Raw genomic sequence first — 21,086 nt, 5'->3', positions numbered from 1 at the left:
GGGGCCTCTTTTGAGTGAATCTCCCTGTACAAGCGGATTGTCTAATGTTGTCAAAAAATGTCTCCTAACAAAAATGAAGAACTTTGGCCATTTTGACTGGAAATCAGGCTTACTTGTCTTCTTTGTACTCTGCACACGTTCATGACTCATTACTGAAGCAGAACACCTCACAGATTTATGTCCTATATCATTCAGCATTAACTCAGTCTTCACGACAGGCTGTTATGTTATATTAAATAAAATGAGGGGCGGGGTCCTTCAGTTTTCAGACAGCACATTAAAAATAAATGTGCAGACAGCATCTGCAGGTGCTGCCTGGAATGCTGATGTCCTCTCGTCTCCACATTCCTGTTTCGCATTCCGTCCTTTTGTCCTTACCTTGTTTTTCCAGGTTCTCTTCCTCCGCTGCCTCTGCACTACCCCTTTTCTTGTCCCGTTTGACTGTGTGTCTTATTTATTTTCTTCAGAAACGGACAAAGAGGCAAGAAAAGAATGACACGGGCGATCTGTTGAGTCGTGGTGAGCGAGTGACATCACCTCACCGGCCCAAAAGCCACATTAATCAAACCTACAGTGCTCACGTTGCTTTAAGTGAACAGCTTGCTGGTGAAATGTAATAGAGGAAATGAATCGGTGCTGCTGCTCAGCTTGCTGTGAGAGATGAATGCCTATTGTTTGGCTGAGACATGAGGAAGCGTCTGAGCTGAATAGAGAGCAGCAGCCCGGGCTGGAAGAAAGCTCTTCATATAGTAGAGTAAACGTAGAGTGTGTGTGTCAGGGGTCTTTCTTGCTCATTCACTGGGCAGAGGTCATGGTGCACTGCTTTTGACAGACATGTCATCCATTTCTCTCTTTCACTCACTCATTCACACACACATACTTGTTTTTATACAATGTCAGGACATAGGGTGATATATATATATCCCATATGTATTACATATATTGAACACAAACCTGTATCTCTTTTATAACTTTTTAATTTTCTTTTTACATAATTTTAAAATATCAGCTGCTGTTTACAGTGTCTGAAAATTTGATGATGAATGGACCAATAGAAATGGTCCAAAATTGCTCAGAGTAAAATCTTGTTACATTAAAGCTACACTGTGTAAGTTTTTGGGATTTGGAGAAATGTGTAATTGCATGCAGTTGTGGAGAAACATTTTGTAATGTTGCTAATACTTCTGATTCATTCCCTGAGAGTAATTCAAAGAGAACTCAGTCAAAGCAAAACTCAGATCCGACACCTTTTAACTGACTATTACAGGCTTTCCTGGGTGACTCACAGCAGCACACGCACACTTTTTATAGGCAGTTGATTTTATTCCTGCTATAGGGAATCGATTGCTAATGCCTGCAAACATCCAGTAGGGACAGCACTTGCAGGTCTTCTTGTTAATGAAGCGGCGAAGGTGAAACACTTTCACCTTTTCACATCTGTTTCACATATTTTAATACCGCCTGTTTAGAAGTACAACATATGTCAGTAAAACCACCCCAAACTAACATTTCAGCTTGTAGAAAAAACAGTGAGTGCGTTTACATGCACTTGATAATCCGATAATTGCAGAAAATCAGATTCTTGGAAAAAGGCTCACTATTTTATTGCTCCTAATATTGTAGCTTAACTCCGTTTCTCTTTTTTCCTACTAAGTCAGGATAATTCTGTCCTGACAATGTATGAAAACAAGCTCACATGTACACACAGTCAGGGGTGAGTGTTCAGAGTCTTGCGACTCGTGTGAGACAGTGTGCCCAGTAACCCGTGTCTTTCTGACATGTCCCAGTATGGCTGACACCTCAAAGGCCATGTGCTGACAGCTTCCAGAATCCTCCCAGTCTTCTCTTCACCCTCTTTGTCTCCTCTGCTGCAGTAAGAACTGCATAAACTACTGCTAGTAAAGCTCTCTGCTCTTCTAACCTCCAGAGCAGACAGCCAGCTGGTGACAGAAATGAGTGAAACAGAGCCATGTTTGTAGTTAGTTATAATGACCACTGAATCACTCATGCTCTGGTTTTCCTGTACTTAGTGACTCATTATCCTGATGGTTGATGTGAGAACGTTGTGGGGCTTCAGCTGTTGAACTGTCCTGAAATGATTTTTGAATTATTGAGCTTTTTTGTGTAATATTCATACGTTGGTCATGTAGGCCTCATTTGTCATAGAATCTGTTATTCTTTTGCCTTTTACATTGAGCAGACACTGTTAATAATTTACACAGCCTTGTTAAATTTTTTAGGACAACTTCACCTGTCAAAAGCACTCATTGTCTTCTGGAGCATTTTTTGGGACGTTTATGCCTGTGAGATTCCTGTTCTTGCCATGCTTTCAACCGGGAACTGCATATTATCCCAAAATATCTCAGAGACATTTAATGGTGCATAAAACAGTAACCAGATAACTTAGAATAAGCATGTTTTCTTTTACTTTGGCAAAAACAGTAATGAACAGCTCTTTTCCCCCCAACTGGATGTTTTCTAGTTAACTATTTTTGGACCATTTCTTTTGGTCCATTTGTCATGAAATGTTCACACAATATACAGGCTAGCTGCCATTTCCAGTGGCAGCTGAATCCTTTCATAATGAAGATGTGTTTTGATTTCAAAGCTGCTCACTTCATGTTTAGAGAGACCTCCAGCAGGCACTGTTGTGTTGATGTGCGTCCCGCAGGTCCAGGCTGATTGCAGGTTGCGTGTGGTGTTGTTTTTTGTGCTAATGCAGTGTGTATGCCCATCTGCACTTCATTAGTGTAATGTTGGGGAACATGCTTTAACCTGGGTATCTCGCTCGCTTACTGCCCTTTCTCTGCAAAAACCCCTCAGAGCCATGGGATGTCATCGCCATGGGAACCGTCTCGAGTCTGACCGCTTCTCGGTCTTCAATTATCTCTGCTTGCATCTTGTTTTGATTGGGGAGGGGGAGGAGACGGAGGGAAAGGGGGTAAGGGGGGGGTGAGAGAGAAAGAGGGAGAAAAAAGATACAGGGAGAGGAATAGAGAGAGCGAGAAGGGGAGAGGAAGAGGGAGCGATAAAAAGAGTGCAAGAGAGGGGGAGAGAGGGATTGAGAAAGAAGAAGAGAGAGAGAGAGAGAGAGATAGAAAGAGTCAGAGAGAGGAGGAGAAGGAGGGAGGAAAGAGGGGGTGGGGAAAAGGAAGAGGGAGCTATAGAAAGAGTGCAAAAGAGAAAGCTAGAAAGAGAGACTTTACAAGTTGAAGCTGAGAGGTGCTGCACAGTGTTGGTGCTGAAAAATGAATTAAGGCCCTCTGCGCTAATTTTAGCAGTCTAAACTCAAATCTCTTAACATTTTATCTTTACTGGCTATAAAAAAAGACGTGAAAAAGAAACTGCATGACATACAGTCAGTCGAGAGACTGTGTTACTATCTTTTGTGATTTTACTGCTGTTAGTTAGCCAGCTTGCTAAAGACTATGTTAGCTCCTTGGCTAACTGCAGCCAGGTCACCCTACTGCCACCAACAGTAACATTGGTAACAGCCCTCAGTGACAGTTAAAGTGATTTACCACCAGATAAAAAAAGAGTTCCTTTATTAAATTATTTCATGCAAACCGCAAGACAGCAGTATTCCCACACATTAACATAACTGAACCTTTAACCATTCACTTATGTGTGCTTAACATAGATGAGATTGTTCTAGAAATGCAACTGCTTCACATTCCATGCTGGAGGCAGATATCATGCACAAAATAAGCCTCTTTAGAACATCTTCACACCACAGCATCAGGTGAAATGGCTTCAGAGAAGAAGACAGAAAGTTAAGCTAAGTGTCTATAAACTCTGAGATGGTAAAGCTTGAGTGACTCAGTTCTGTCTTTTCTTACTAGATTACAGTTTTGTGTCCAAATTAAAAGATGACAAACTACAACTACAACTTTTACTGAAAATTACAGGACGAAGCTGTACAGCACAGAATAAATAAAAAACCCTAGATCAGGGTGTGCTGTGCTGTGGCGAGTATATAATTATCTGATATAATTATGTTCACTTTTATGTTTTTACAGTTTGTGGCAGGTCAGTTAGCCAGCTTGCTAACTACTGTGTTAGCTTGCTCCTTGGCTAACTGCAGCTGCACACAAGTCACCTCATTGCCACCAACTACGCTATTTATATACAGTTAGTTTGGTGCAGCCCAGCGTGCAACACTACTCCCACGAGTATCCAGTTATCTGTTAAAGTTATGTTCCATTTTACAAGTTTTTACTATATATGGTAGGTGTGTTAGCCAGCTTGCTAACAGCTATGTTAGCTCCTTGGCTTACCAAAGCTGCACACAGTTCACCTCACTGCCACCAACTGTGCACTGTACTCCCACAAATTTATAATGATCTGACATAATTATGTTCACCTTTTTTTTACTTTTACTTTTTATGGCAGGCGAATTAGCCAGCATGCTAAATGCTGTATTAGCTTCATAGCAAACCACAGATTAGAAGTCACCTCGCTGCTGTCGACCACGGCAGTTATATATGACTCAGTGTGCAGCACTCCTGTGAATATATAAGTATCTGATATGATTGTATTCACTTTTGTATCATTACTGTTTATGATTAGCCTGTTAGCTATCTTGCTAACTGCACCAGTATGGAGGTTTATCTTGTCCCCGGTCTTCTGGAACAGCCTTGGTCACACCTGTCTTGCAAGCTGACGCGAACAGCAGATGTCTAGTTTGACTAGTTTACAGTGAGAGTTTTAGAAAAAGTTCATAACAGCAAAAATGATAGGAGTGAAAGAAGAGCTGATTTAGCTTTTTATATTGTTTTCATATTGAAGTCATAATTTGAAAGAGCAATTTTCAAATTGCAAGAGCTGCAGTTTTTATTATGGAATATACTATCAACAGCACAGCTTGTGAACTGCCTGTAGATGAGTGACCTACATGAGAGACCAATCACAACAAAACACGCATGTTCTGTATATGTGACATCACAGCCATCACAACTAACTCGTAGTCTGACACACTCGGCGTTCAAGCTTGATGTCAGCCTTCTTGGCCAAAAAAACAGGCCTGGAAATTAATTTATAGAATATAAGTGCATTTAAATTGTAATATTGGTCTGAAATATTGCAATTAGATATTTTCCTCAAAATGGTCAGGCCAAGGTTCCTGTCTGGTTTCTTTGTGCATATATAAGGCATTAATAAAGTAGATTTGAAGTGTGTCAGTGCAGGAGGGTGAGATTTGTACATTCAGGTTTTAGGGGTGATCGGAAGGGCTGTATGTGTGTGTGTTGCTGCAGGCAGTGTGTTAGTGTTGACTGTGACTGATGGGCCCCCTGAGAGCTGAAGGACAAAGTATGTTTCCCCTCCTGTGTCATTAAGACGCTGTGTGCTGGGTAAAGGAGCGTTCAGGGGGATTAATGGAAGATTGGCTGTGATTGAGGGGCGTGTGTGTCTCAGTGCTCTGAAAGCTATTGTAAGCTTTCTTCCTGACAGCAGAACCAATAAATTGCAGTTTTTCACTGTAATTTCATGTCCACATTTTGCCACTGGTAGTCAAATTTCTCTCCTAATTGTACAGAGTAAGCAATTTTTCAGTCATTAGCAGCTGCGCAGTTAAACCTGGTTTTCCCATTAAGCGAATACTGAAGTATGTGTGTGTGTCTTACATCTGAGGGCTTTTCTGTGAACCAAATTAAATCTGTGTGTAATGGAATATGCAAATGCACAGCCTAGACCTACGGCCTGCTAACGACCTCATCATTCGCCCTCGTCTGGCGCGCCAAAACGTCAAAAACCCCAGACGCCCTTTTGTCCTTGGGTAGATAAGCCTACAAACACAGCGTCACTTTCTTCTCAAGCATTACATGTCATTTACTTCACAATACCTTGAAACATAGCTGTTACGGTGCGGCCAGGATTAATCAATCAGACTTTATTAAAATATCAATTAAAATGTGCTTTGTCAATGACAGGTTGGCAGCTTGCATGATGATAATGCAAAATAGGCATTGATTAAAAAGTCATCAACTAAAAATTGTCTTGATCAGTCAGCAGTGATTACTTGGCAGTTTGATGATGATGATGATGATAAAGAACTTCTCCTTGCAGTAAGAAACAGCCTTATTGACATACATTTATGTGCAATGTTTTTTTTTTTGTAACAGTATTTTTGTATAATATAGTTATAATCAGAAGTGAAAATCCTTAGCCAAAACAGAAATTCAGGACACACTGGGCCGAAAAACCAAAAAGCAAAAATGCTGTAAATAAAAGCAGTTTACATAAAATCAGTGTTTACTTTGTTTAGAAGTACTTTTTCCTTTTTTTAGTTATTACAGTGGGCTACAGTATGTGCCACAAAATCCAACACAGTAGAGATTGGTTGGTCATCCAATGTAATGAATTCACTTATTTTTTTACTTATACTTACTCTATCGTTTGTGAATATTTCGCCATTTTAAAAACTATGGCTGCAGGTGGCAAGAGCATGCCTGTAGAGACTTTTATTTCTGCCATGGATGCATTGATACCATTTTTTTTTCATACTGAGCACAAGTACATGTTTTAATGTTGTCCATACTAAGAACATAATGAGTAACCCACTTTGAATTAAGTAGTTGTTAGTGTAAATGAGTGCAACGTGCCCTAACAGTTAAATCATTAAAATCTATTTTAAATGAAATGCGTTAGCTAGCTCCGTTGCCCTGGGGAGTAGCGCTGCAGTGGAGAAGAGTGAATTTTGTTTTGCATCAGAGGAGCGCTTCTGTACAGCTACAAGTAAAGTATGTTTCATAGTTTTGATCCCCGCTCCTCATCTGTCTCTTTCAACAATGGTCTCTGTAACACAGTGACAATAGCAATCACATCCGAGTTTTTTACGTCTTGTTGAAGTGTTTTGTTTTGCTGGTTGAGCTGTAGCGGAATGTCCTCTAAAGCCAGACATATACACTGTGCGAATTGATTCCTATGAGCCTATGATTTATACGCTCACACTGTATGAAAATGTTCGGCCCACTTAATGTGCTACGTGAAACGCAGCCACTGTGGACAGCTTTGTCTACAAAAAGGTTCAATAAAGCTGTTTTATTCAAAAAACCGCGCGTACGAGTACTGAGCAAACACACTGAGAAACTGTGCTACAGCAGCTTTGTAAACTTGTACCACACTGTGTGCTGAAACTAAAACCAGGCCATAATGTACATGAGGAGTACAATATGGTTTCTCTACAGCCTATTTAACAAAGACAGTTTTTTTTAAATCCCTGTATGAATGTTCATATCTCGCAATTCTATTCAGTCAAAGTCAACATATACAGACTTTGGTGCCGCAGCGTCAACTTTTTTTTTGCCTTCATTTTGCCAGCCTATGTGTGTCCACCCATATTGAGGAAGTGGTTGTGATTGTGTTTGCTTGAAAACAGCATAAAATATCACAGTATATTTCTGGCAGGACTTTGATTGCTTGATTATGTCACTTTCACCCATTAAAGGGCAGATAATGTTATTTGTATTGTGACTTTGTCTAACAGAAAGTATGGAAATGTGCTAATGTTTTTTTATGTGTTCATTTAATCCACAAAAAGAAGGCTAATACAAATTGGCTATTGACCAATTTGGCTGTAAAGAGATCGAAATTGGATGTAAAATTCATAGGTGCATCTCTACCTACTAATATAATTGTTAGTGACAGCCCTAATTTCTTACATATTCAGGTTAGTACAAAGAATTGAGGTTAGGTTCCTGTGTACAGCTACTACAACAAAGCAATGAAATTCCATATAGCGAACGTGTCGTAGAGATGAATGTTCTAGAGCGAGGCAGAGTGGGTAATACAGGCGGTTTCCCTGATCTCCCCCCACCTTCAGGCTCTGTTGATTGCAGCTGGAACCACATGACTGATGGTGGCCTCCCTGTATTTTGCATACTATCAAGCTGAAAGCCCATCTGTGCTGATGGGAAGCCCCCACTGGCTTCATTACACAGACCTGTTCACACTGATCTGGGAACAGCTACCCCAGCATAAATTGTAACCTTACAGAATGCATGGCAGGCCAGCTCTTGCAGGCAGGCTGCCCAGTGTGGGCGCTCAAGTAATGGACGTACATCGATCATATGTAAAGAGGCACAGCAGGACAGGGCTAACCACAACGGCTAGTGCTGGCCTCATCTGTTTAGTCCCTCTGTACCACTGGCTGGAGGCGCAGCTGGATGTTATTTCAGGCTTGTTGAGGTTGAGGTGTAAATTTAAGAGGCATTTGAAACCAGCAGTCTGTTGCAGGGCTAGTTTGCAGTGTTTCACCAGTAATTACTAATTCACCTGCATGGGGCATTAGGGCACACAAGACTTAGAGCTCTGAAAGCGAAAACATCTCGATTTCTCTGTAGCTCTTCAGTGGAATTTGCACATTGAACAGTTAGCTGCATTTTGTTTATATACACATATTTTCCTCTCAGTCAGATCAGGTTTATCAGGAGATTGGCCTCTTCCTATTTACGGCATTATATCAAAAACAGGACTGCAAAACAGCAGAGGGCGCCCAAGAGCGAGTCCTCAATGAATGGGGGTGAATGGAGCTAAATGGCTAAAAACAAAAAGGTGAAATAGTTTCTAATCACTTGCCCAAAACTTAAATTTTAGAAAGAAGAAAGATTTATTTCACTAAATAAACAAAGAAAACTTGCCTATATATTTCCTTCTTTCTACAGCAAACAGGTTTTGGGCAGTACAACGCTAGCATTACTGCTAGTGAGTGCTGATTGGTTGGCGAGCGGAGCAGCTCAATGGCTGTTCGTGCTCACTGACTTCATGGACATACATGAGGCACCGTTTTAAACTCCTATAACTCGAGTTTAAAAGCATTTAAAATATAAGTGTTAAAATGTTTTATGCTGTTCTGTGTTCATGATTTTACTCAAATGTTCCATCTTAACCCATTCATTTTTGACTCGCTCGGGAGCGCCCTCTAGCATTTGAGAAAATCGAAAGACGTTACAGAGTGGTAATGCTCCTCTCTACAAGCTCTCTGGATACAGTTTTCAATTCTGAGGCCTAGACGTGATTTGATATACGATGTCTTGAGCTCCAATTATATACTCAGTAAATGTTCTCTAACAGGACTTTTTCAAAGCCTGCCGAAATGCCATCTAACAAAAGGAACCCTGAAAATAAACCCTAGAATTTATAAGCAACTTCAGAAAAAAAGGTCATTTGCATGTGGCTGCATTCAGAGCAGAATCCCGGCCCACTTCACTGTTTTGGTGACTGACTCTGATTTCGATGAAAGACAGTAGATGAGACCGAGGGCCATATCGCTGGGGCAGATTTCCATTTATTATATCAAATGTTTATTTTTAGACACTGTAATGAAATAGTTACACAGTTGTTCGAATAAACCTTACATATTAGGTTTAATCTGACACTTGTTGCTTTCATTGTTCTGAGTTTACCTGTACAGCTGTTGTGTGGTTGTTGTGTGGTTGTTCCTGTGTAGAGCTGAATGATATGTTTAGCATTGTGATTATATTGCTATTAGGATTTAACAATACAACATATGGTTTTTACTATATTGTATTGTATCATATCACATTGTTGTCTCTGGCAAGTCTGTTAGCCTGTGGCTAACATATTAGCTGCTGACTAGAATGTTTGATCAGGACACTAAAAAGCTCTTGTTTCAAATGTTGTATGTATAAGTTTTATATGTTAAATGCATAATAATAATAATAATAATAGTGAAAAGTGAAACATTAATATTAGCCACATTTTCATCCTTAATTTTACTATATGAGAAAAATGTATCATATCGAGACGCTATCAAATCATTTTTTTTCTATTGTTACACTGCTGATTGCTACATAGTGCGGATATGAATTGGTGAATCAGTTAGGAGACATGAGTAACGATTGGCCTGCAATATTTTTAACAACAACAACATACTTTTTGTCTTTAGATTATATTAATAGCTTGATAAAAAGCAATGGTTTGTCAAAGGGCTCATATGCATATTGTAGTCTTCTGCAATTTAAAGGGGAATTCCATCGATTTTTTAAAGTTTCGGAATAATTCAATCACTGACATGCAGATAAAGTCATTCAGAGTGTTTCACATCAGATGCTTCATTCTGAAGAAACTTGCCGTCTCAGATATCTTAACAGTCGTGGTGATAGGAACCAAGGGCCGCCGTGACTACAACACAAAGATAGCCATTTTTATTACTATCCAAAACCACCAGTAAACTTACAGGTGTGTTCTGAGCTTTTAATATGGAATGTTGATAAAAAAAAAGGGGAAAATCTGAAATAAGTTTGCTTTGGGGACTATTTTGTCACACAACACCCTGCATGTACCCCTCCACCATGAATGGATTTTTAAAAATAAATTTTAGACCAAAATCCTCTGTAAACTATCGTAAACCAAAGTCTCAGGCATCAAGCAGTGTATTCATAAACATTTCGTGTAGTAACGTTCCGTGACGGAGCTTTCAGAGGTCGACGTCTGGTTCCTATCATCACCATTGTGAACAAATCTGACTCTGTAAGTTTCTCAAGCATTTCACACCAAACCACTCTGAACTACCTTGTTTACATCTCACCCACTTAATTATTCATGAAACTAGAAAAATAGGTGGAATTCCCCTTTAAGTATTGAAAAGGTCAGTATCACAATAACAGACACATAGTTTCTCATTGTATGTCTGCTGCCTTCTGTTCTTTGCTTTTTTGTTTGCTGTTGTTCATGTTATGGTTTATTGTATGCTGTTTGTGTGGCAGTAAATATTGAATTGGCATCTGAATTGATTTGAATGTTTCTTTAACCTTTAAATAGTGTTTGTTTTTTCCTTCTGTTTTTTGGTATCATTTAGTTTATGTTTTTCTTAATTTGTAAATACTTCTAACCTTATATTTCAACAGTAAGTAATACTTAAACATACTTTTTATTCATGCAGCTACATTAGACTGTAATCATACTAATCATCATGGAACGCGAATCCTGTCGGAGTTTGATTGCACAGCAGTAATGATGCAGGTCCACATGTTGTGTCTGCTGATGCTGCTCGGCTGGCGTGGTGCCTGGCGGGCTGCAGGCTGGCCTGCTTGGCTGCTGGAAGGCCAGGTCTTTTGATGCGCGTCCTTGGCTGGAGACTTAACGGGCTGCACAGCTGTGGGCTCAGTCTCAAGCTGGTCGTTAGACTGAAAGACGAGAATGCAGGTGGTTCTAATGACTCATGAACCAAACACATAGACGAAGCTTGGCAGGCAGATACTCAAGGACGTCGGCTTGATTAGATGCGAATGTGTAATTCCACATGCAGTCGGGGGGTTTTCTCCTCTAGGTTGTTCCAGATGAGTGAGGTACTACAGCTTATTCCACAGCAGAGATGTAAAAAGATAAGTTAAGTACGATGTACAATGTACTGATGTAGTATTTAGTACCATTGAATGGAATTAGTTGTACATGCGGAGATCGGGTAATGTCATTATTATCAGAGTATCTTGGTGATTTTAGTGCCATCAGAATCAGTCAGTTTTTTATGGACCACATGCTCTTAAGTTATTAAAGATTCTGGCTTTACTATACTGCTGTAATAATACCTAATCAGGGCTTCAGAGTAAATTTTCAGAACCGTCACAGATCCGCCCTGAAAGATATTGTCAGCTGTCCCAAAATGAAGCTAACCATCCAGAATATTTAACTGCTTTGTTTACATTACATTTTTCTTTGGAATTGGATATCAATGCACTGAATACACGCTTAGTACATTGTGAATGCGCACACACGTTAAACACTCAGACTCAATGCATTCAAACACACCTACAGTCTATACATCCCTTTATGTGAACAGTATCTTTGACAATATGTGCATCAATAGTTACGCAGTGTTTTAAAGCATCACTTCATTCCTTGTAATAAACTGAATTCTTCAAATGCAAAACAAATCTCTGCAAAATCAAACTGTGTTCAGGTTTTCTTGCAGTAACTCTTGAAATTATTATATGTTAATGCTGGAATGTTGCTGCTCTTCAGAACCAGCGTGCATTGTAATGGACCCCGAAATAGCTAGTAAATAGTAATTAAAAACATTAGTTAACATTTATTATATCATCATTTATGGCTGCATTTAGCATAAGAATGAAGCATTATCATCAGCAGGGTGCCCTGGAACATAATTTGTGTCTGAAAGGGTTAAAGGCTCAGTTACTGTGAGACATCATTCACTATCAGAGCAAGCACTCTAGTCTGCACTACCATTAGAGGTGGGCGATATGGCAAAAAAAAAATTATATCACGATACTCCAAGGTTTTTATGATACACAATATGTATCATATAACAATAACAACAATAATAAAAACAAAACTCACAACTACAGTGATTTTTTTAGTGTTCTGCAAACTGCAGTGCACTAAATCAAATGGAACAGGCCTAATTATGCTCTTTTTTGGGGGGGATTTTTTCCCCAGTTTTCTCCCTAGTTTAGTCATGTCCAATTCCACCCACTTGTTAGGACTCCCACAATCACACAATACAACCAGCACTAGGAGGGTGAAGGCTAGCACAGGCTTCCTCCGAGACCTGTAAAGCATCACTGCATCTTTTCAAACTGCAGCTCACACAGCGTCATTGGACAGCCGAACGCTCTCGGAGGAAAGCGCCGACCGCCAGATCTGTTACGTCAGCTAACAGACACCTGCGCTGACTAGCATCGCTAGTATGCTCTCTTTTTAATAAACCATGTAGTTGGTCATTGTTCTTTAAGTATTGATGATAGCCACGACATGCTCAGAAAAGCATGTTGTGACATTATCACAATATCAGTATAATATCGTCGTATTGTCCACCCCTAACCATCATATATATAAGAAGTTTCTAGAGAGACTGTGAAACAATAGCAAACAAAGTAAGCTAATTGCTGTATTTAGGTTGAGTGTGGACGGCTGGCACGTTCGTGATTTTATGACTGAAGTATGACTTGAAGAAGAGCTTATTTATATTCTTTATGGCCCAAATCAAGCCACCGTGTATCTTCTTACTTTAAATGTACCACTCTGGACATTTAAACATGTGAACTGACAGAGAAAAGTATGATTTTGTGTGGTAAAGTTGACTATTGCCAGTAAATTCCCAAATTATTGAGACTGCTAATGATACACTGTATTTACTTAAGACAACTAGGTAAATGGTTACAGTAAACAAAATGATGTTTTCTGCTTGTGAGCAGTTGAATGTGTTGTGTATGGATTTTTTGTGGTTGTGATTGCAGTGTGTAAATCGAGTGTTTCCCCTCTAATTTCCAGTCTTGCATTTTCTGCTGATATCAGCCTGATAACGATACCCATTGAAACTGATATGCCATCTCTACTCCCTTGTTGATGTATGCTCAGGTGGCGGTTAAAATACATTGATGCCTCATGTTGCACTGATTTATTGGCAGCTCTGCTGTATTGATTTTGAAATGTAATGATCGATTATAATTCAGTCATTTTTTGACCAAAATGAAATGCTCTATTTATAAAAATCAAAATGTATTGCATATTGTTTTTGTTTTCTATGTTTCACTACTAAATTTCCTCCATTCACGTTCATTTTGCATTTTTTTCCATTTATTTTAATTGTACCAAAATAACCTAATCAAACTTGTCATCTTAAAACTTCATGATTCATTGAGTCGTTTTCTGGAGAATCATGACTGAATGGAATCGTTGTGAGGTCAGTGATTTATATTAGCATTGAGTATGTCCTCTAAAACCCCCAGAGTGCTCCACTCTAATGAACAGTATATGAGAGGAGGCAAGCTCATTCTCCATTCTGTTTCTCGGTTGGATATGGAGGGCACGGGTATCCCCCAGGTCCAGCTGGCTCTGGTCAGTAATCACATGCACACACCATGAATCTGGACACTGAAGTGTCAGTGATGTGGTGAAATCAAAGCTGCCACCTCCAGCCCAGTCCAGCTGGCTAACACTGGAGATAACAAGCAGAGCACAGCGGCACCAGGCAGGGGGGCCAACGAGGGGCCGACAGAAGTGGAGGCTGTTGGATTGATAACATAGACTGTCAGTGATATCAACGTTGGGGGTTTGAGTTAGTTTGGCAAGGGATCTGTTATCTGTTGTGTCGACTGGAGGGTCTTGTATTTCTGTCATCTAAACTGAGCAGTGTGATTTAATTTATAACCGTAATTAAGAGCATAACAATTTCAATACTAGAAAATTGGAAAAATGTGTTCACAGTAATGTACTTTTACTAAAAACTCTCTCGTCAGTACAGCCGTCTCTTTCAAAAGCACCAGCAGTGGTCAAAACTAGGCATGTTAGGTGCATTAAATCAAAGTGGGAGAAGGAGGGTCTTGTGCTATGCGTGCATTAACATGGACTGAACTTCATTCATTAAAAATGAATTTACTATATATTGCAATCACTGCAAGAAAGACTGTTACATGCACTTAATAATCTTATAACTGCAGAAAATCAGATTTTGTCTGTTTTTTTGTACGTTTATATGTACTTGGGTAATCACATAGTCGGAAAACTCCAGCAATAATCAGATTCACGGAATAACTCCCGGAATAAGACGTGACTCATCATGATGCCTCAGCTTTTTTTTAAACATTGAGTCACTTAATCAGAAAATATGACAATACATCATCTAGAAGATGAAGAACATTTAAATTCTTTATTTTGTCAAGTATGTAGTTGGTTTCAGCATCACTTCAAAAGAGTTTTGTTGTCATCTCGGGGGTGCTGTGTTAACTGCTGCTAGCTATTTCCAGGACAGTGCTGTGGTTTCGCTCATGCATAGACTGAGAAGGACGAAAGAAATCAGAGTGAGGGTTTACATGCACTGAAAACCTGATTACAGAACTAAAATCCAGCTTTCTTTGTCTGATTCCTTCATCAGATTTCTAGGCCTTAATCCGATTGAAGAAATCCGAGTATGCCATTTACCACTTGAATGATCAGATAACTGCTGAAATCTGATAATGATCGGATTATTAAGTGTATGTAAACTCAGTGTAATCATGTTTCAGGTTAAAAAACATAGTGTTAAGTTTTACCAAAGACAGCCAAAAATGCTAATATTGCTAGCAATGCAGGGATTTGAACCCCAGTCACCAGCATGCAAATAATAAAAGTAAATAAAAGTTAATAATACTGAAAATCGCATCTTATAATCTTTAGGGGTTATCTTAAAGTTTAGTTAAATAAAAAGTTAAAAAACAGTAATTCATAAAACATCACAACCATCAGGTACACTTTCACCACATGATGAATTTTAGCTCCTACAAATTATTAATTTAAAAAAAGGGACATTCATTGTTATTATTGTTATTATTATTATTATTATTATTATTATTATTATTATTGTTATTATTAAATCAAATAATCAAGAAAAAATAAAGAAATAAATATTTCCATGATAAATGAAAAGTTTATAAAAATGATTTTTTATAAAAATTATTTTTTATGAATTATATTAAACATATATGTATGTATGCATGTATGTATGTGTGTTATTATTATTATTGTGATTATTATTATTAGCATTATTTATTATTGTACAGCAGACCCAGGGAGTATTTCAAACATTACAGCACTGTCTTTTTAGTCGCGGCTTACTTCTATATTTTATAAAGTGACGGTCAAGCCTGTGGATAAAATGACAGAAAGTCCAGTCTCTGTAGAAGAGGACAGGGTCATATGGCAGAATAAAACTGCTTAGGTGTGCCTTTATTCTTGGAGTGAAGATTGCCTGAACTGAATGCAAATGAATGAGAGCTTCTCTCAAATGGTCCTCTCTGTCCTGAGCAGCTCATGTTCAGTGACACACTTTTGAAGGCAAAAGCTGAGGCCTTGTATGGGATTACATTGTATGTAGTGAGTGACATTCAGTAGGAAAAGAAACGTGAATTTTCACTTACTCAGCAGGCGCCTGAGATTCCTTTTATTTCATATTTATTCTGCCTCTCTTTCCCTCTCTCTCTATGTCTCTCGCCTTTTTTCTTCCTGTCTGTGTTGTGATGGGATGTGGCAGTATAATATGCTGTTCTGTTTGCACTGGGCTGATTTAGCTGTTCCAATAAAAGCCTCTATTTAAGCTGTCACCCCTCAGAGGAGGTGTTCTTTTAGTTAGCAGCGAGAGACCCACACACTGGTAGCTGACAGCAGAGGGAAAAAATGCTGTGTGTGAGAGAGAGAGAGTCACACAGATGGGACTAATACATCAAAATCCAGAGTAATTCAGAATTGATTCTGTTTTAATATACTTTTTACAGATGCCGTAATGCCACTGAAACAGTTTCTTACCAAATGTGAATCTATGCACTGATGAGTAAAAAGCTCTTTTCTGTCTCATGCAGAATGGCACGGATTACGGCTTCCTGGTGCGGCAGAACTCGGAGTTGCTGAGGGCGCTGGAGGAGCTGGAGAAGACGTGCTCCACACTCAGAGAGGAGAACAGCCTGCTGGTAAAGAACTCGTGTGCTCTGCTGATTTTAGACCAGTTTAAAGGATTCTGTTGTAATGCTGTTACAAGGGGAAAGGGGATGATTCCTCCTGTAAGTTATATACAGAATAGAAATAGAAAAGAAATAGAATAGAAACAGTATAGTGATAAAAGGAAGATGTAAGTTGCATTACTTGAGTGGTTGACTTGAAGGGGGCAGCTCTTCTTGTTTATATGCAGTTTGGGCCTTTACAGTTCTGTGTGAAAGTCAGGGACCACCCTTTATTTAATTTTCAGTCAAGAAAGTACAAGTTGTTCATTTTCCAGGATCAGAATATTTAATCGCCAAGTATCAGATGGACGTAGCAGTTCTCTTGATGCAGGTGTCAACATTAAATAAGGTACAATAAACTAAATATATAAAAAGATATAGTGTATATATAAACATGAAATAGACAGTACACAAACAATCTGAGTAATATAATGGCTGTATAATCAAGTACACTGACTGGCCAGTTCAAGTGCACCTCCTTGTTTCTACACTCATTGTCCATTTTCTCAGGTTCACTTACCATGTAGATGGTAGATACCTTATAGTTTTACAATTACAGACTGTAGTCCATCTGTTTTATGCATACTTTGTTAGACCCCTTTCACCCTGTTCTTCAATGCTCAGGAGTCCCCATAGGGCCCCAACAGAGCAGCACTGCAGTAACACTGACGTGGTGATGGTGTGTTAGTGTGTGTTGCACTGGTACGAGTGGATCAGACACAGCAGTGCTGCTGGAGTTTTTAAACACAGTGTCCACTCACTGTCCACTCTATTAGACACTTCTACCTCATTGATCCACCTTGTAGATATAAAGTCAGAGACAGTAGCTCATCTGTTGCTGCACGGTTTGTGTTAGTCACTAGTCCTTCATCAGTGGTCACAAGATGCTGCTCACAGGACGCTGTTCGCTGGAGATTTTTGGTTGGTGGTCCTGTGGGTCCCGACCATTGAAGAACAGGGTGAAAGTATGCAGAGAAACAGATGGACTACAGTCTGTAATTGTAGAACTTTAAAGTCCACCTATATGGTAAGTGGAGCTGATGAAATAGACAATGAGTGTAGATACAAGGAGGTATACTTAATGAAGTGGTCAGTCGGTGTAATGTAAAGTGTAATACAAATATATTTATTAAATATGTATATTGCAATAAGTTAAAGTGCGTAGGTGTGCTTACTACAGTGGAGGAAAGTGGAAAGGTTCTTACTCAAAAGGCTTATGGTATGGTATATACAGTGGTTATGTGCATTAGTGTGTGTAATGAAATGCATGGACAGCTGTTTAAAGCAGGGGGGTGTGAGAAGTGTCCTTGTTTATGAGGATGATGGCCTGGTGAAAGAAGCTGTGGCATTTGGTCCTTTAGGGCTCTCACTCTTCGACTCCGCTGTGATTTAAACCACTGGAAGAGAGAGTGACTAGGGTGTGAAGGGTCAGCCATGATTTTCCCTGCCCTCTCCCTTGTCCTAAATGAGTTAAGATCTTCAAGAGTGAAGAGCCGGTAGCCAATAGTTTTCTCTGCCCTTTGTGCCGTTTTCTTTAGCCTATGCTTGGTGTGCGAAGATACAGAACCAGACCAGACGGAGATAAGCACCAGAGTTCACATCAGAAAACATATTTTTAAGATAAAATCACAAAGAAGCCTCAATAACTGAATATAATGTAAATATTTTAGTATTTGTGTGCACACTTTGCGTTTATTACAGTTTCCATTCTTTTTGGGAGGCTTGCTTTCAGTTTTTCAAAGAAATCTGCAGAGATATATTTCGACATCGCCAAAGTTCAGTCCTAGAAGTGCAATGATTTGCAAATCTCATAGACCCATATTTTATTCGCAATAGAACATAGAACACATATCAGATGTTGAAAGTGAGACATTTTACCATTTCATGAAAAACATTAACTCATGTAGAACTTGATGACAGCAATGCATCTCAAAAAAGTTGGGAGAGGGGCAACAAAAGGCTTGAAAAGTAAGTGGTACCTATAAAAAAAAGCTGAAGGAGCAATTTGCAGCTAACTCACATGACTGGGTATAAAAAGAGCATTTTAGAGAGGCAGAGTCTCTCAGAAGCAAAAATGGACAGTGGTTCACCAATCTGTGAAAAACTGCGTCTAAAAATTGTGGAACCAATTCAGAAAAATGTTCTTCAACGTAAAATTGCAAAGACTTTGGATATCCCATCATCTACAGTACATAATATCATCAAAAGATTCAGTGAATCTGGAGAAATCCCTGTACACAAGAGACAAGGCCGATGGTCAGTATTGGATGATCTTGATCTTGATCTTGATCTTGATCGTGATCTTTGGGCCTTCAGGCGGCACTGCATTAAAAACTGGCATGATTCTGTACTGGAAATCACTGCATGGGTTTAGGAACACTTCCAGAAATCATTGTCTGTGAACACAGTTCGCCATACAATACACAAATGTAAGTTAAAGCTGTATCATGCAAAGAAGAAACCATATATCAACACGATTCAGAAATGCTGCCGTCTTCTCTGGGCCCAAGCTCATTTAAAATGGACTGAGGCAAAATGGAGAACTGTTCTGTGGTCAGATAAATCAAAATTTGAAATTCTTTTTGGAAACCACGGACGCCATGTCCTGTGGACTCAAGAGGAGAGGGACCATCCAGCTTGTTATCAGCACACAGTTCAGAAGCCTGCATCTCTGATGGAATGGAGTTAGTGCCAATGGTGCGGGCAGCTTACACGTCTGGAAAGACACTATCAATATAGAGGTTTTAAAACAACATATGCTCCCATCCAGAAGCGTCTCTTCCAGGGAAGGCCTTGCATATTTCAGCAAGACAATGCAAAACAACACACTGCATCCATCACAACAGCATGACTTCAGCAGTCCAGACCCTTCACCAATAGAAAACAATGGTGCATCATGAAACAAAAAATCTGGCAAAGAGGACCCAGGACTGTTGAGCGGCTAGAATCCTACATCAGACAAGAATGGGACAACATTCCTCTCTCAAAACTCCAGCAATTAGTCTCCTCACTTCCCAGATGTTTACAGGCTGTTGTTAAAAGAAGAGGGGAAGCAACACAATGGTAGACATGGCCCTGTCCCAACTTTTTTGAGATGCGTTGCTGCCATCAAGTTCTAAACAAGTTAATGTTTTTTATGAAATGGTAAAATGTCTCATTTTCAACATCTGATATGTGTTCTATGTTATATTGTGGATAAAATATGGGTCTATGAGATTTCCAAATCACTGCATTCTGTTTTTATTTACATTTATTTACATTTTACACAGCGTCCGAACTTTTTTGGAATTGGGGTTGTATCTGCTAAAATATTTACAACTTGTATTTAATGGCCGATTTGTCTTGAAATAAATTAAATAAATGAAGGGTGGTCTCTGATGTTTGCCCAGTGCTGCATATGTGCCATATCTGTTTCTGTCTCCTCATCTTTTAGTATCTTATCTATCTCGCTTTCCCTTTCTTAGCGGAAAAGCAGTTGTCCTGAGACAGAAGAGAAGGTGAAGAGGCTGAGGAGGAAGAACACAGAGCTGGCTGTCATTGCTAAGCGCCTGGAGGAGAGGGCGCGAAAGCTGCAGGAGGCCAACCTTAAAGTGGTACACATCCCACACACAAAGCTTTTTAAACATCACTCCTTATGAGCAAAGCTGATATCCCTCATTTAAAACCCATATCCACAATCAGCTGGGGTTCCATTTGAGGTGCTACAGCAGGTATCTCCAACCACTGCATCTGCAGACTTAAGACCCAAACCTAATCTAATGCACCTAATCCAGCTAAGTAAACTCAGGAGGAGCTGAATATGAGAGCTGGGTGTGCTGGACTAAGGTTGTAACCAAACCTGTTGAGAAGCTGGCAAAAACTCTTCAATAGCTATATAATGGTAAGCATTTGATGGACCATGATTCAGCCATGCTTTTGATGTCTTTGTTATTTTGTGTTGTTATTTCCTCTTTAACTTGCCTTAAAGGCTGACACAAGTTTGTTACATATGCGAATTTATCCATGGTTATGATGTCACAACCATGAGGTGTTTTAAAGTAACTGTGTAGATTTCCTTCATTTTACTGTTTTGATTAGGGGTGCGTAATATATATTGACGGAAAGTCTATTCTCTGCCATATTTGTCACATCACTGCTATACCAAAAAAGAACACCACAATAAAAGTCCTTGGTCAAGAGGAGACCTCAGTAAAAGTCCTTGTGCAAGATTCTCAGTTACTTTTCTAAACAGCTTTCGATAAGAAAGTCGTAAATAATGTGAAATATCTATATAAAGCAATGTGAAATTGTAAAATTAGTATTTATATTAATATTATTGGTTATTCCTAGTGGTATCATACACTATAAGGTGTTCAGTGTCAGTTATCGCATTGACCCTGGAATTCTGTGTGGTTGTTTACCTCGTTTTGAAGCTCTCAAATTGTTTACAAGGTACAGCCCATTCATTTCCCTGCTTTTCAGAATATTAGACCTTTTAAACACACAACATGTCACGCAGACTTCACTTGCACAACAGCACCAATCAATCCCTCCGCCCCTCTTTGGCCCTTATTTTTGTTTGTTCTCAGAGTTGCAACACTGTGTCCAGCAGTAATGCTGCCAGTGAAGCTGACCCTGCCGTTCCCTAATGAACTA

At 39.3% G+C, this 21,086-nt stretch overlaps 1 protein-coding gene across 1 annotated transcript in view; it reads left to right on the top strand.

Moving 5' to 3' along the window:
• The window catches only part of LOC118814759 (peripheral-type benzodiazepine receptor-associated protein 1), a 172,954-nt gene that overhangs the window by 70,323 nt on the left and 81,545 nt on the right, over positions 1-21,086 (top strand). The window contains exons 4-5 of the mRNA XM_036580515.1: positions 16,314-16,421; positions 19,916-20,044. Coding sequence (XP_036436408.1) covers positions 16,314-16,421; positions 19,916-20,044 — 237 coding nt within the window. The remainder of the gene's footprint in view (positions 1-16,313; positions 16,422-19,915; positions 20,045-21,086) is intronic.

The sequence above is a fragment of the Colossoma macropomum genome, unplaced genomic scaffold (assembly GCF_904425465.1).
Source record: "Colossoma macropomum unplaced genomic scaffold, Colossoma_macropomum, whole genome shotgun sequence".
NCBI lineage: Eukaryota > Metazoa > Chordata > Actinopteri > Characiformes > Serrasalmidae > Colossoma > Colossoma macropomum.
This window is presented reverse-complemented; position numbering and strand designations above follow the sequence as displayed.